Source organism: Dasypus novemcinctus, chromosome 5 (genome assembly GCF_030445035.2).
Source record: "Dasypus novemcinctus isolate mDasNov1 chromosome 5, mDasNov1.1.hap2, whole genome shotgun sequence".
NCBI lineage: Eukaryota > Metazoa > Chordata > Mammalia > Cingulata > Dasypodidae > Dasypus > Dasypus novemcinctus.
This window is the reverse complement of record NC_080677.1, coordinates 77,712,582-77,728,521: the sequence shown is the minus strand read 5'-3', so window position 1 is coordinate 77,728,521 and position 15,940 is coordinate 77,712,582. Positions and strand designations below refer to the sequence as shown.

General features: G+C 34.1%; 1 protein-coding gene across 2 annotated transcripts in view; it reads left to right on the top strand.

The window, feature by feature from the left end:
• The window catches only part of FBXL13 (F-box and leucine rich repeat protein 13), a 330,038-nt gene that overhangs the window by 36,572 nt on the left and 277,526 nt on the right, over positions 1 to 15,940 (top strand). For both annotated transcript variants that reach the window (XM_071215017.1, XM_058297971.2), the window contains exons 3-4: positions 653 to 743; positions 11,920 to 11,987. In XM_071215017.1, the coding sequence (XP_071071118.1) occupies positions 653 to 743; positions 11,920 to 11,987 (159 nt within the window). The remainder of the gene's footprint in view (positions 1 to 652; positions 744 to 11,919; positions 11,988 to 15,940) is intronic.

Sequence of the window (15,940 nt, the reverse complement as noted above, 5' to 3'; positions counted from 1 at the left end):
ATATTGAGGAAATTACCTTCTTTCCTAGTTTTCTGAATTTTTTTTTTTTAATCATGAGAAGGTGTTGGATTTTGTCAAATTCTTTTTCCTACGTCCATTGAGATGACCATGTACCCCCACCCCCTTAACTATCAATGTGGTGTATTACATTGATTGAACCACCCTTGCATTTCTGAGGTAAATTTCACTTAGCCATGGCATAGAAACCTTTTAATATGCTTTTGGAATTTGTTTGCTATTGCTTTATTGATTTTTTTTTGACATCTATATTCTTAAGAGATATTGGTCTGAGGTTTCTTTTCTTGTGAAATCTTTGTAGGCTTTTAAGTACCAAAGGCTTAAATATGAATATTTTATGCACTGCCTCTTGTGAAAATGTAGTGTACTATCATCAGTAACATGCACTCGTAGAATAGTTTATTTCAAGTTGGGGGTGAGGAGAGGTCAGTGAATCCTCCTTGTGGGACACTGCAAAATCTTGGGGGGTAGTTTGAAAAAAATCTTTGGTGATTCTGACATACTTCTCTTTCTTCCCCTCCTTTATATTCCACCCACAAGAATCACTGAATTAGACTCTAAGCACAAGCATATATGGAACTAAATACCATGAAATTAAGTTAATTTTTTGCTGTATTTTATGATTTTATTAAAGGGATATATGCATTGATCCATCAATGAAACCAAAAATTCGAAGACTGTCTGAAACTTATTTGGAACAACTTTTTGGACTGGATGATCAACTGGTAATTATTAGTAACCAAGCACTCTAAAATATACATTTTAAATTTGGGTGAAAGTTTCCAAATAGCTTTTTGACTTAATGGGAGGTATGAAATAAGACTGTTTTGGAATTGGGTAGTAAGGGAACATTAAACACACACACAAACACACATGCACACAGAGAGCCACATTCATAGTAACCTCTCTAACTTCTCAAGCAGCATTTGATAGACATTTGTTCTCCTTCCTGATAAACACTTTCCATTAGATTTCCTCTTTCCCCTACTCTCTCCTTTTCCTCCTCTCATATGTCTTCATATGATAAAAATGGCATTATGGAAAACCTTAAATGATGATTTTTTTTTCTTTCCTTTCTAATTTTGCTTCTCTGGTGTTCCATCCCACCTCCATTCCCTCTGTTCCCTGCCTTCTCAGATCAGGATTTAGGGAATTATCCTCATGAAGGCAAGGCTAAAACATTTAAAAGAGCTAACTATAAAGTCAGACCTGATTGCTACTGAAAGAAGCAAACAGCTCCAGCAGCTTCTTTTGATCATGTAAAGAGGACAAGGAAGTAATTCAGGACTTGGAGACTTTTAGAATAGATGCTATACCTAAGAGAAGCTAAAATTAGCAAAATTATGAGATCAGTGGCACATGAGGAAAGAAATACTAATGCAAATTAGACTCAATATTTTGAAAGGGATATTATAAAATATAAGGCCAGATTGTGGCCAATGTTTAGCTAGCTGCCTATAAGGAATCTTTTAAAAAACTAAGTAAAATTCTGAGACATATCATAGCTACTTTAAACTTAAAGTTTTACTAGAAAAATTATTCTCAGAGATGTTTCATGATACTGACTGTGCAAAAGATAAAATGTTGTAAGATGATCCAAACTTAGCAAGGAGTATGACACTTTGTCAAGGTGTTGAAAAGATGCCCACTACATATTGAAAGTTAGAAAAAATAGAAACTAAATGTGACTTTGTAAGAGCAATGAGGAAAACATTCATCAAGGTTAGTGATGAAAATTTAAATCTCCTGGCTCCCTAGAGTTGTTCAGTTAGAGGGTCAACCTTGGCTGGATCTAGATTAATTCATTTCTCCTTCACTCTCAGAAAAAAATATTTTTTAAACAAAAAACTAAACTCTTTAGTTCTCAATGTTTCTAATGTTTTAAATTACAGCATACTAAATAAAGATTAGCTTTCTTTTTTTTTTTTTTGTCATTTTCCTATAGTTTTAACTGCCAGTAAGAGAATTTTTAATATTTTGACAAAAAAATTTTAAAGGTCTTGAACATATGTAATTTACCCATTGATTTTTAAGATTGCAGGGAGCAGATGTGGCTCTAGCCTGCTTGTGTGAGCACCTGCTTCACACATGGGAGGTCCCAGGTTCAGTTCCTGGTGCCTCCTAGAAAAACGAAAAAACAAAAATTAAAACAAAACAAAACAAAACAAAAAACAACAACAAGCAAAAACAAATGAAAAAAACCAAGTCAGGGGAGCTGATGTGGTTCTAGTTGGGCACTGGCTTCCCGTATATGAGGTCCAGGTTCTATCCCTGACCCCTGGTACCTCAAAAACAGAAAACGGTTCCCGGAAAACATAAGAACTGTCTAATAATAAAAGGCCAAATTGTTCCTGGAAAACATAAGAACTGTCTAATAATGAGGTAAAAAGATGACTTGGTGTGTTCTGAAATTAAAGAATCAACTACTGCATTGTAAGGAGGAAGTTGACTTCACAGATTTGATTCTCATTTCTCCAGATGAGCCTACTAATTACAAGAGTAAAAGGTGTATATAACATTTAAAATTTTTGTTCACTATGGAAATTTAAGCGTAACACAAAATTAGAGAGACTGCTATAATGACATTCCATTTTCCATCTTAAACAACAGTCAATATTTTGACAATAATATTAATCTCTTCTCCCTCCCTCTTTTTTTTGCTGGAGTATTAGAAAGCAAATCCCAGATTTTATTTCACCAGTGAGTACTTATTGTGCACCTTTAATAGGAAATGGCATTTTTTAGAGAACATAAACCTGATGCATTGTCTTATGTACTAAAATGAACAATTCCTGAATATCATCTAATACCCCAAAAACGTCTTTTTACATATGCCTGTTCAAATAAAAATCCTAACAATGTACTCACATTGTTCTTAGTTGTATGTATCTAATGTTTCCAAAGTTCTCCTTCCTTAATTTTTTTCCATGTCACTTATTTATTAAAGAATACAGATCTTTGTTCTGTAATATAGCCTACCTTCTGATTGTTTCCCATGTTATCATTTAACTTATTCTGTTTCCTTTATTTCCTGCAAACTGATAGTTAAATCAAGAAGCTTAATTGTGTTCAGGTGTATGTATTTTCTGTCAATACTACTTAAGGGGTGTTCTGTTCTTCCTCCTGCATCATATCAGGAGGTTCATGTGGTCTAGTTGACTCTGTTTTAATAATTCTTGATTCTTATATATATTAACATAATTGTTTATTAGCTATATCCTACAATATAAATGTAATGGTTTCAGAAGAACAGTTTCATAGGACCACTAACAATAAAACTACTGAATGTGGATTAAGAAAATTATGTGGTTCATTTTTTGTCCTTAAGATGTGCATGTCCTATCAGGTACATTAGTAAAAATGACACACTCTTTTGACATCTGATTGACTTCTTTTTTGTGTGTCTATGGTTATTTTTATTCTTTGATATAATTAGGCTTCCTCAATTCTATATGGCATTATATGGCAAACTCAAGCAATACAATAAGGAATATTCAGAGAAGTATTGCTTACATTCCTGTCCCTTCATCCTCCCTATTTCATTCCTTCCTTTAGGTAACCAGTTTTAATAGTTTCCAATTGATCCTTTCATTGTTTCTCTTTGAAAAATATAAGCAAATACACTGTATCCATCCCTCTTTCCACTTCTTACACAGAAGTAGCAGACTATAAATAATGTGTTGCATCTTGCTTTTTTTCCCACTTACTGTGCCTTGGAATTGCTCCCTTTTTGCAACTTTCTTACTAATGCTTATCAAAGGGAGCACCATGTAACAAAAACTACAATCTGAATGAAAGGTGTGGACTTAAAAAGTCTTACTGATGTAACAAGTCAAGTTTAACTACATGTAGGAAACAACCTTACAATACCTGGGGCTGGGGTTTAAAACAAGAATCAATTGGTCTATAACCGACATCCTGTACACTTGCTGCTGTCTCATTTGAGATAGAAAGATTATCATTACTCTGAGAAGACATCAAAATAAATATTACTGTAATCAGGAAGGAGTGAAAATAATGAAATGTAGAAATAATGAAGCAATGAAATACATTCATACTTTTTATTTTAGGATAATTTTAAGTATAAAGTATAATAATGATTCTTAATGTGTGGTATTTGTGTTTTGTTTGCTATTTATTAGAAGTGTTCTAAAGAATGTCTTTAAATTTGTAATTGTTTAAATTGCTTCAGGGACTTTAGTTACATTGTAATAAATATTTATATGTTTAAGAAAAAATTTATTCTTCAAATTGTATTTATTTAACTATGTGTTTATTAAATGGAGCATTAAAATAAAAATAGCAAGGTTTCCTTGCACAAAAACCCCTTGGGCATTAAAGACTCTTTCATTAATTTTCAGAAAACCAAGAAATAAGAAAAATTATTGATTGTAAAGAACTGGTTCTAAACAGGTGCAAAATGGTGAAGTAGAAAGTTTTACAGATGGTTCCCTCCACTAGAAAAATGCATGAGCTGGAAAGAGATTGGGATTAGCTAGGTGATAAACCTAGAACTAGAGTGGACATCATTTAGAACAACTGCAGGAGTGTCAGAGGAAGCCAGAGACTGCTGAAAATTCAGATTTTATAAGTGAAAGCACAAACTTGACCAGACCCCATTCCTTAGCACTGAAGTAACACTGTGGAAACAGCTGTGGCTACAGAAATGTAGGCTGGCTTCTGGAAGCAGCTGTCTGGAACCAGGGCAGGCAGAAGAAACTTTGCCCTCCAAAAGTTGGTATTGAGGGTCGAGGTGGTCTGGGGTATCCCTGAGGGGCCAATAGGACACTAGCCTGGGTTTTGGCTTTCTGGGCATCAATAGTTTTTGGCCTCCCACAGGCATCCACCTGGACATAAAGGGCCAGGGCACTTTTGTTGGTTGGTGTTTTTCCTCTTTCCCTATGTTTGGGTATTTCCTGGTCTGACAGACGTCTGAGGGCCCAGCACAGATGCAGATGCTGGCCTCATTTAGGCTCTCTCAGAAGCAGTAGCTTCTGGGCTCATACCAGCTCTACCAAGACAAATAAACCAGTGTACTTTTTTAAAATTATTATTGGATTTCTTCTTTCTTTTCTTTTCTTATATTCTTTGGCAGATTCCTAAGGGCTCAGCATTACCAGGTCATAAAAAAGCACCTTCCCCCCACCCACACACTTTTTTTTAGTTGTTTGTTGGTGGGTTTTTTGTTGTTGTTGTTGTTTTGTTTTGTTTTGTTTTTAAACATAAAGTTTACTTATTTTAAAACCTTTTTAGTTTGAAATGCTTTGCAACTTGGTTCCTCTCTCTCTCTCTCTCTCTCTCTCTCTCTCTCTCTCTCTCTCTCTCTCTCTCTCTCTCTCTCTCTCTCTTTCTCTTTCTTTCCTTTTCTTTTTGGTATGGCAGACTGAGGCTTGGGAAAACAAGATTTCCACAGTGACCACAATAAAATATTTCAGAATAACTAGTTCTTAACCAAAAATTACCAAGCCCACAGGAGTAGTGGAGACAGGAAATTATGACCCCACCACAGAAAAAAAAAGAATTCAAAGTAAAATATTCCAGAGGAAGCTCTGTCTCTGGAATAACTCTTGAACAACTGTCATAAATAGGATCAATGAACTACAGGAAAACTTAAAGAACTAAAAGAAACCAGGAAAACAATTTATAAGCAAAATGAGTATTCCAATAATAGTAATTATAGAAACAATAGAATATATAGTAGAAATTGTAAAGAAGAATCAAATGGAAATCCTGGAGCTACAAAGTACCATGATGAAATGAAAAAATTCAACAGGGGTCCAACAGCAGATTGGAGGAAGCAGAAGAAAGGATAAGTGAACTTGAAGATGACTATTTTAAGAAGCAGAAAGAAAAAAAAAATTAACAGAGCCTGAGGAACCTACAGGATACTATTAAGCATATCAATAAATGCATTATAGGAGTACCAGGAGGAGAAGAGAGAAATAAAGGGGCAAAAAAAGTATTTGAACAAATAATGGCTGAAAACTTCCCAAATCTGATGAAAGACATAGATATACAAATCCAAGATGCTCAATGAACAAGCAGGATGAACCCAAATAGATCAATACTGAAACACCCTATAATGAAATGTAAAGGATAAAGACAGAATCTTTAAAAAGAAGAAGCAATACTTACATATAAGAGATCCTCAATAAGATTAACATCTGATTTCTCAGTAGAAACCATGGCAGACAAAGCAGTGGGTGGATATTTTAAAGTATGGAAAGAAAAAATGGTTATCCAAAATAATATGCCAAGCAAAGCTCTCCTTCAAATGTGAGAAAGAAATTAAGACTTCTCTGGACAAATAAAAACTGGGAGAGTTAATTACCACTAGATCTACCTTACAGGAAATGCTAAAGGGAGTCTTTCATGTTGAAAGGAAAGGACACTAGACATTAACTTGAAGCTGTATGAAGAAATAAAGACCTCTGCTGTAGGTAACAATATGGGTAAGTATAAACACCAGTTTTATTGCATTTTCATTTGTAATGTCTTTTACTTCTTATAAAGCTTAAAATTCGAATGAATAAAAATAAGCATAAACTGTTGTTACTGGGTACACAAGGCATAAATGTGTAATTTGTAATAAAAACAACATAAAAGGGAGGGACAATGGGATATAGGAATAGAGTGTGTATAGCAGGGATTCTTAACCTTTTTTGTTACACTGACCCCTTTGCCAGTCAGGATTCCATAATAAGTCGTACTATATTGTGTATGATTTAATAAATATATCACACCTGCCCCAGCATGTCCCACAAGAATAATGGTTGTTGAATTTCAATTCAAGATCACGGATCCCTTGTTAAGAACCCCTGGTGTATAGACTATTGAAGTCAAGTGGGAATCAACACAAATTAAATTGTAATGTATTTGGGATAGTAAGTGTAATCCCCATGGTAACCATAAAGACAAAAACTAAAAAATCTACACAAAAGGAAAAGAGAAGTGATTCAAATGGCTCATGGTAAAAGATCATGTAAATAAAAAAGAAAGCAGTAATGGAGGAAAGGAGGGACCAAACAAACAAAAATAAAATTTACAATGAGCAAAATGGCAGAAGTAAATCTTGCCTTAACAATAATTATATTAAATATAAATGGATTAAAAACTCCAAAGGCAGATATTGGAAGAATGGATAAAGAAACATGACCCAATCATATGCTGTTTCCGAGAAACTCATCTTAGATCCATAGATACAAACATGTTGAAAGTGAAAGGGTGGAAAAATATTTCATGCAAATGGTAACCCAAGAGACCCAGGGACCAAACAGACTTTACATCAAAAACTGTTACAAGAGACAAAAAAGAACATTGTCTATTGATAAAAAGGTCAATTGAATGAGAAGGTTTAACAATTATAAACATATAAGCACCTAAAAGTAGGACACCAAAATATATTAAGCAAACAGTGACAGAACTAAAGGGAGAAATAGACAAGTCTGCAATAATAGTTAGAGATGTCAATACATCAACTTCAGTACTGGAAAATCAATCAATACAATATACTACATAAATAGAATAAAGGGAAAAAACCCACATGATTATCTCGATAGATGCAGAAATGACATTTGACAAAATCCAGCACCCTTTCTTGATATAAACACTCAGGAGAGTAGAAAAGGGAGCATTCTCAGCATGATAAAGGGTCATTTATGAAAAGCCCATGGCTAATATCTACTCATTATCGAAAGACTGAAAGCTTTCTTCCTAAGATCAGGAATAAGACAAAGATGCTTTCTTGCACCACTGCTAATCAATATTGTATAGAATTTCTAGTTAACTCAATTAGGCAAAAAAGGTATCCAAATTGGAAGGGAAGAAGTAAAACTTTATTTGCTAATGACATGATTTTATATATAGAAAATCTAAAAGAATCCAGAAGAAAATAATTAGAGCTGATAAATGAGTTCAGTAAATTAGCAGGATATAAGATGAACACACAAAAATCAGTTGTGTTTCCATACACTAGCTATGAACAATCTGAAGGAGAAATCAGAAAACAATTCCATACAATAGCATCTAAAAAATAAAATAAGAATAAATTTAACCAAGGATACAAAAGACTTGTATATTGAAAACAATAAAATACTGCTGAAAGAAATTAAAGAAGATCTAACAGAAACTCAATGGCAAAACATCCCGTGTTCATGGATTGGAAGAGTTAATGTTAATAAGATGTCAATATTACCCCAAGCAATATACAAGTTCAATGCAATCCCTATCAAAATTCCAGCAGCCCTTTAGCAGAAATGGAAAAACCAAATCATCAGATTCATAAGGAAATGCAAGGAGCCCAGGAAATGCAAGGACAAGTTGAAGGGAAGACTCTTGTTTTCTGATTTCAAATTGTACTCAAAGCTACAATAATAAAAAGTAGTGTTGTACTGACAAAAAGATAGACAAATAGACTAATGGGACAGAATTGAAAGTCCAGAAATAGAACCACACATCTATGGCCAATTAATTTTTGATGAGGGTGCTAAGTATATGCAGTGGGAAAAGAATAGTCTTCAACAAAATGGTACTGGAAAGCTGGATATCCACATGCAGAAGAATGATGTTGGACCTCTATCTCCCACCATATACAAAAATCAACTTGAAATGGATCAAGTATCTAAATATAAGGCCTAAAACTATAAAATGCTTGGCAGATAACATAAGGGCAAATCTTCATGACTTGGGATTTGACAATACAATGGATTCTTAGATATGACACCAAAAGCATGAGCAGCAAAAGAAAGAATAGATAAATTTGATGTCATCAAAATAGAAAATTTTGTACATCAGAAGAAATTATCAAGAAAGTGACAAAGACAATCTTCAAACCATATATCAGATAAGGCTTACTATCCAGGATATATAAAGAATGCTACAACTCAACAACAACAACAGAAAACCAAACAACACAATAAAAAATGGATAAAGAACTTGAACAGACATTTTTCCAAAGAAGATATATAAATAACCAATAAATATACCAAAAGATGCTCAGTATCTTAAGCTGTTAGGGATATGCACATTAAATCCACAATGAGATGCCACTTCACACTCACAAGGGTGGCTGTTGCATTAGTTGGCCATGCTGCTCTCCAAAATACCACACAATGGGTTGCTTAAGCAACAAACATTTAGTGGCTTATAGTTTCAGAGACCAAAAGTTCAGCATCAATATACTGGCAAGGTTTACTTTATCCCTGAAGACTATAGTGTTCTGGTGCTGGCTGTTGGCAATCCTTGGGGTTCCTTAGCTTTCATCTCTGACTCATGTGACATGGTGATGTCCTCTCCATTCTTGTGTCTGCTCTTCCTGGTTCCACTGACTTCCCACTTCTGGATCTTTATAAGGCCTCCAGTAATCCAAACTAAGAGCTACTCCCAGTCAGTAGGGCCAAACCTTAACTACAAATAACACCCTCAAGAAGTCCTATTTACAATGAATTCACACCCACAGGGATGTGGATTAAGAACATGTCTAAATTGGGGTACATAATTCAAGCTGTTATTTTAAAAATGGAAAATAACAAGTGTTGGAGAGGATGTGGAGAGCTGGAACTCTAGTGCATTGTTGTTTGGTATGTAAAATTTAGGTGCAGCTACTGTGGAAAGCAATATGGTGACTCCTCAAAAAGTTAAATATAGAATTACCATATGTCTCAGCAGTTCCACTTTGAGGTATACACTCGAAGAAAGTGAAAATAGTGTCTCAAACAGACACTTTTACACCAATATTTATAGCAGCATTTTTCACAATTGCCAAAAAGGTGGAAACAATGCAAGTGTCCACTAAGAAATGAATGGATATACAAAATGTGGTACATACACACAATGGATTACCACTCAACTATAAGAAAGACAAAAGTTATGAGACCATAGAATAACATAGAATAACCTTGAAGACATTAATGCTTAGTTAAATAAATGAGTCAAATAAGGACAAATACTGAGTGATAGCGCTTAGATGGATAGAAATAGCAAATTTTCAGAGATTGAATGTAGATCAGAAGTTACTAGGGGAGTTTGAAGGAGAAGTGTTTGCAAACAAAACAAAACAAAACAAAAAAATCTGCTACTGTATGTTACAGATATTGCTCATTCATGAATTGAAGACATTTGATATTATTATTACCACCAACTCTTACAGCCTATAAAAAATAATAAAATTGAGTTAGAAGGGATTTAAATTAGACATATCAATTCTACACATATTTATAAACTCTGTGCTATCTTGCTAGCATTGTTTTAGAATGATAATATGTGGGATAAAATGAAGTAAAGACATGGTGCTTTAAAATATACTGAGATATATTAAGACAATTTAAAATATAATCCCATAATTAAAAGAATTGAGTCAAAACAGGGATTGCCTATCAGAATAAAAATTATGATGTAATATACAAAAAATTATTTTATGACATTAGCAATTTATATTTATATTTCTTTTGGTTCTTACCAGATTCTTAATACTATCTTTAGACACCTCAAATATTATAGAACTAAAACTTGTTTTTCTTTAGGTATTGTTTAAATTCATCTGTTGTCTCATATAATCAATGACAGTATTTTACAAAGTTAAAAATTAATAGGACCAATTGCTACTTCTAAGATTAAAAAGCCATAAATTTGGTATCTATAAGATAGTACTAATGGTATGTAATGGTGCTTATGGGTCTTTCTTGTATGCCTAAAATGAATTTGTGATTACCATGTGTATGCTGTATCTATTAATTTATAAGACATTTACTGCAAGGAGAAAAAGGAGAAAAATATTTGCCTTAGAAAATTAGAATTGACAATTCATGGCACTTGGCATAGATTTAAACTAAGCTCATCTCTACACCAAATAGGTGTAGCCAAATATTTATATATGGATATTGTAAATAGGATGACAATAAGAAAAAAACTTATACCTTAGCATGTAGCAGCCATGTGCATATAATAAATGTAATATAAAATACCTTTACTCATTAAAGAATGAACAAAAGGCACAGAAGAGTTTGGCATTCTTCATGTAGCAGTTTGATATGGTTATGAATTCTGAAAATAGATATTGGATTATGTTTTAATCTGGTCTGTACCTGGGCATGATTAAGTTATGATTAGGGCTTTGATTGGGCCACATCTTTAGGGCATTGAGTCCCACCGCTTGGTGAGTGTCGACTCATAGATAAAAGCCATGGCAACGGACAGAGTTGAGGATTTTTGATGTTGAAGTTTGATGCTGAAGCCTTAAACTGAAGCCTCAGGAAGAGAAGAACCCTGAGCCCAGAAAGATGCAAGCCCTGGGAAGAGAGAAATCCTGAACCCACAGAGAAGCAAGACCCTGGAAGGGAGGAACCCAGGAAACCTGAACCCTCACAGATGTCAGCAGCCATCTTGCTCAACATGTGAAAACAGACTTTGGTGAGGGAAGTAACTTATGCTTTATGGCCTGGTATCTGTAAGTGCCTACCCCAAATAAATACCCTTTGTAAATACCAACCAATTTCTGGTATTTTGCATCGGCACCCGTTTGGCTGCCTAATCCATCTCAGTTAGGTAACGTTTGCTCCAGTGAAGGCAAAATCATTCAGTTTAATAGTGACCAGCAGACCTGCAATCTACACTCTTATAATTAATAATGACAATGACAGTATTTACCTTAACATGCTTTAAACTAAGTACAACATAATGGGAAAATTTTTAACTGGATTTTGACTTAAAAAATAGGTAATAGATATACACTATAAAAATCCAAAACATATAAATGGCATTTAGTTCTTCCCATGCATTTTCTCCCCCATTTGTCCAATTTTTCTTCCCAGAGGTACCATTGCTCTCATTTTCTTATGTATCTTCCAGACTTAGCCTGTGCATTCTATTTATTTCTAATGTTTGTTATTCTAATTTTTATTTTAGATGACTCCAGAATTGATGATAAAAGCATGCACCTTTTACACTGGAAAATTAGTAAAGACTAGCTTTTGGTAAGAATGTGTTTTATATAAACTATTTCTTCCTCTTTGTGCTCTTATTTTTGATATTTTCCATAGGAAGAAAAACTCACTTTTGGCCAATTGTGCTGATTTCATCTACTTAAATCATGATTCCACCAATTTGTTATATATTTATTTTCTAATTAGTCAGTTTTCATTCAGCTAAAATATGCTCTTTTTTTTTTAGCTTTATTTTAAAAGAAGCATTAGATTACCTAAATGTTACACCAAAAATATAGGGGATTCCCATATACCCCATACTCTCCCCCTCCCCCACGTCCCCCATTAATAACATCTTTCATTAGTGTGGTACATTTGTTACAATTAATGTACACATAGTGAAGCACTGCTACTAACCATGATCTATAGTTTATGTTTTGGTTTACACTTTGCTCCGCACAATATTATAGGTTTTGAGAAAATATGTAATGGCCGTAGCCATCATTGCAATATCCTACAGAACAATTTTAATGTCCCCCCACACACCCCATGTTACACCTGTTCTTCCCTCCCCCTCCCCTCAGCTTTTACTCAGTTAAAATATGTTCTTCACTTCTGAAAGGTGTCACTTTGTATATGTGTGTGTGTGTATTTGTGTATGTATGTCTTCAAAATAGAAAGTGTAGGTCCTTCCACAATCTTATATCTGAAATTCTTGGAGCCTGAAATATTTTGGAATTTAGATTTTCTTTTTAGAAAGGTAATTTTGTGAACATACTGTATATTGTTATATAACATTCTCAGCAGTGTCTGGGGCCTCACATTTTGAGATCAAACATATTAGAAAATATTAGTACTTCTGCAGTGAAACAAATATTCTTATTAAGTGAAATAAAGAAAGACTTGAAGAACCATTTATCAGTTCCAGAGAGGTCTTGCTGCAAAATTAGGTTAGGTCACATCTACTCTTGTCTCTAAAAAGAATATGAAAAAAACTTCGATTTCAGGGATTTTAGAAATGTAGAAAATGAAATCTCAAAGGTGATCCAAGGACTGGTTGGAAATACGACATTAAAAATAAATCCAGAAAGTAGATAAACTGTTAAAAAGAAACTTAAATTTTACAAAATTGTCATAGTATGCAAAAAAATTACTGATGTGTGAACTAGGGATTAGCGATGTACATTTCAATCAGTTAACTTATGGGTAATTTACTTAATAGGAGAACTAATTTAAAGAAATTTCCCCCAAACATGGCCAAATGCAGTAGAAAAAATTCGTTGAAAATAAATTCCAATTTCTAAAATTCTCTAAAATCTAGAAAGTGTACAAAAATGCTGAAAAGAACATAAAATATTGCAAAAGTATCTCATGGCTTATAAAACTCATGTGTAACAGAATGTAATAGACTCCTGGGTAACCACACCTCAATGCTTTTCTCAAGAACTTCTTTGTCCCCACTTCCAACTTCACATTGCATTCATTAGAAATAGCTACTTTATTAGATTCATGAAAGATTTGACAGATACCTAGTCAAACTCTCATTAGCCATTTTTCATTGCCTATTCCTGCATAGTTTCTTTCTCCTGCCAGCTGCCTACCCACGCCTTCCTGACACTGCCTCTAAATATCCCTCCTTTTTGAGCAATTCAGCTCTGCCCTCAGTTTGCATAATCAACTCAGGAAAACCTCCCCACCCTGCCCCCAAAACCTAGAAGGGGCTAACACAAATCTGTTGTTCCTCAGGCCTGCTTCTTTAGTATGCTGCACATAAGAAATACACACAGATTACATACATCTGACATATACAGTACTTAACATTTAAATGCCTAACTATTCCAAGTGAATGGATGAAAATGTTTAGAGGCACTCAAAAAGGTACAAAGCCACTCTATGATCAATACATAACAAAATAACATGGAGTAAACAGTTTTGAGAAAATTTATAATTTTGAAATGTTTTTCTATGAATACACCTGGAGTCTTTTATTTCCAAAAATGTTTACTTGGTACATTTCCATGTTATTTGGAATTTGAATAAGAGAGATGTGGATTTAAGTACCAGCTCTGCCACTGAGACATTTTCCTTATAAATTAAAGAGTACCAAAATTGTTGTACACATTTAAAACCATAGAACAGGGCCTATCACAAAATTAACACCAATGTTTGTTAGCTATTATTATGAAGGTTTTCCATAGTTATATATTCATGGAGGATTTTTGCCTTAATAAATAATTTTTTTTCATTTAATGCATTTGTGCCAAAATTCTAATCTGATATTATTATTATTTAAAGATTTAATTTTTATTTATTTCTCTCCCCTTCCCTGCACGCCCCCCAGTTGTCTACTCTCTGTGTCCATTCTCTGTTGTTCTTCTGTGTCTGCTTGTATTCTTGTCAGCAGCACCCAAAATCTGCGTCTCTTTTTGTTGTGTCATCTTGCTGTATGATGTTATTGTCACCTATACTTTCTTTTTTGTTTGCATTGGTATAGTCTTGGTTCATTCTTGTAATTTATTTGAATCATTTTGTTTTGTGTGTCAACGATATTTATTTAAATTTACTTTGTATCCAACTTGAGAGTTGTTTAATTTTAATAGGAGAGTTTATTCCACATGTATTTTCTTGTCTTAATGTATTTTGGGTCTTATTTCTTTAATCGTGCATTATGCTTTTTGTCTTATGTATCTTTGCAGTTTCCTTTGTTTTCTAGCCTTTTTTACATGGGTCTTGATTTTTTCTTCCCATTTTTTTCACTCTGGAATTTAGAATTTGTATTGAAAAATCTTTAAATCTGTTCTTTTCAAATTGTAGGTCTGCAATCATACTAAATAAAGAATCTGAACTGGAAATATAAATCAATGCACTACTTTCTTCATTGAGAAGGTCTTGCTACTAAAAAAAGTTTAAACTGTGTGCTTAGTCACGTAGTTACTTTACATTCTTGTGCAAGATCCTTATCTCATTAGGGACCAGTTAAAAATAGTTTTCAGACTTACTGCTAGTCTATGAACCACACTTTGAGAAGCAAAACCATTTGCCAATTTATCAACTTCAGAAATTAAAAATATCTATAGACTCTGCCTTCCGATGTAAGACAAGTGAATCAGCACACTTGTACTTGCTTACACTAATGCCCAAACTAGTTTTTGTTGCTATTCATTCAGTAGATATTTATTCAATGCCCGCTATGCATCAGGCACTGTTCAAGGGGTTTGAGGGCACATCAGTGATTGAAACAAACAAAAACTTGCCCTTCATGGTTATAATCAGGAAGCAAACAACAAATACAATAAATAAGTAAATTATCTATTATATTCAAAGGTGGTAAATGTTACAGAACAAGGAATACACCCCAGTTAAGGGGATCAGGAATGTGGAGAAAATTGCAATTTTTTTTTTTTTTAGGTATTAAAAAAGGAATTTGTTTACTGAGGGCAAGAGAATGCCAACAATATAAAATAAAATGCTTATCCGGCATTTAGCTGCTTTTTCTTCCTCTACCTGTCAAATGGGAGTTGGATTTTATTTGTACATTTTCTAAGGGCCCCAATATGCGATGAAATCCTTATGGAGAGGGAAGCTGTGGGGCAGATTCCTTAAGTAACTCTTGGGATAATTCTTAAGAGGGTAGGGGAATTAATTCCTCAATTCTGCCTACTTCTTCCCCTTCTGCTTCATGTGTACCACAAAATAGTCATTGCATGCAATGGTGAGCCCAGCAATTAGCGAAAAGAAGCTCTGGAAGCCCACTTTGCCATCTCAACACTGGTCCAGATCCTTCATTATTTCGAAAGTCCACAGCCAGAGGGTCTTTTTGATTTTCCAAAAATCCAGGGAACTTCTTTTCCATGAGTACTCTCAAGTCCTCCTTTGTTAAGTAGCATTTATCCCCGGCAAATTTGTGACACGTAAACATCATCGTTTCCACAGCATGTTCCATTTGAGATGGCATTTTGATGAGGTCTGTTGAAACCTTGGCCGGGAGGTGCGGTGCGGTTGTT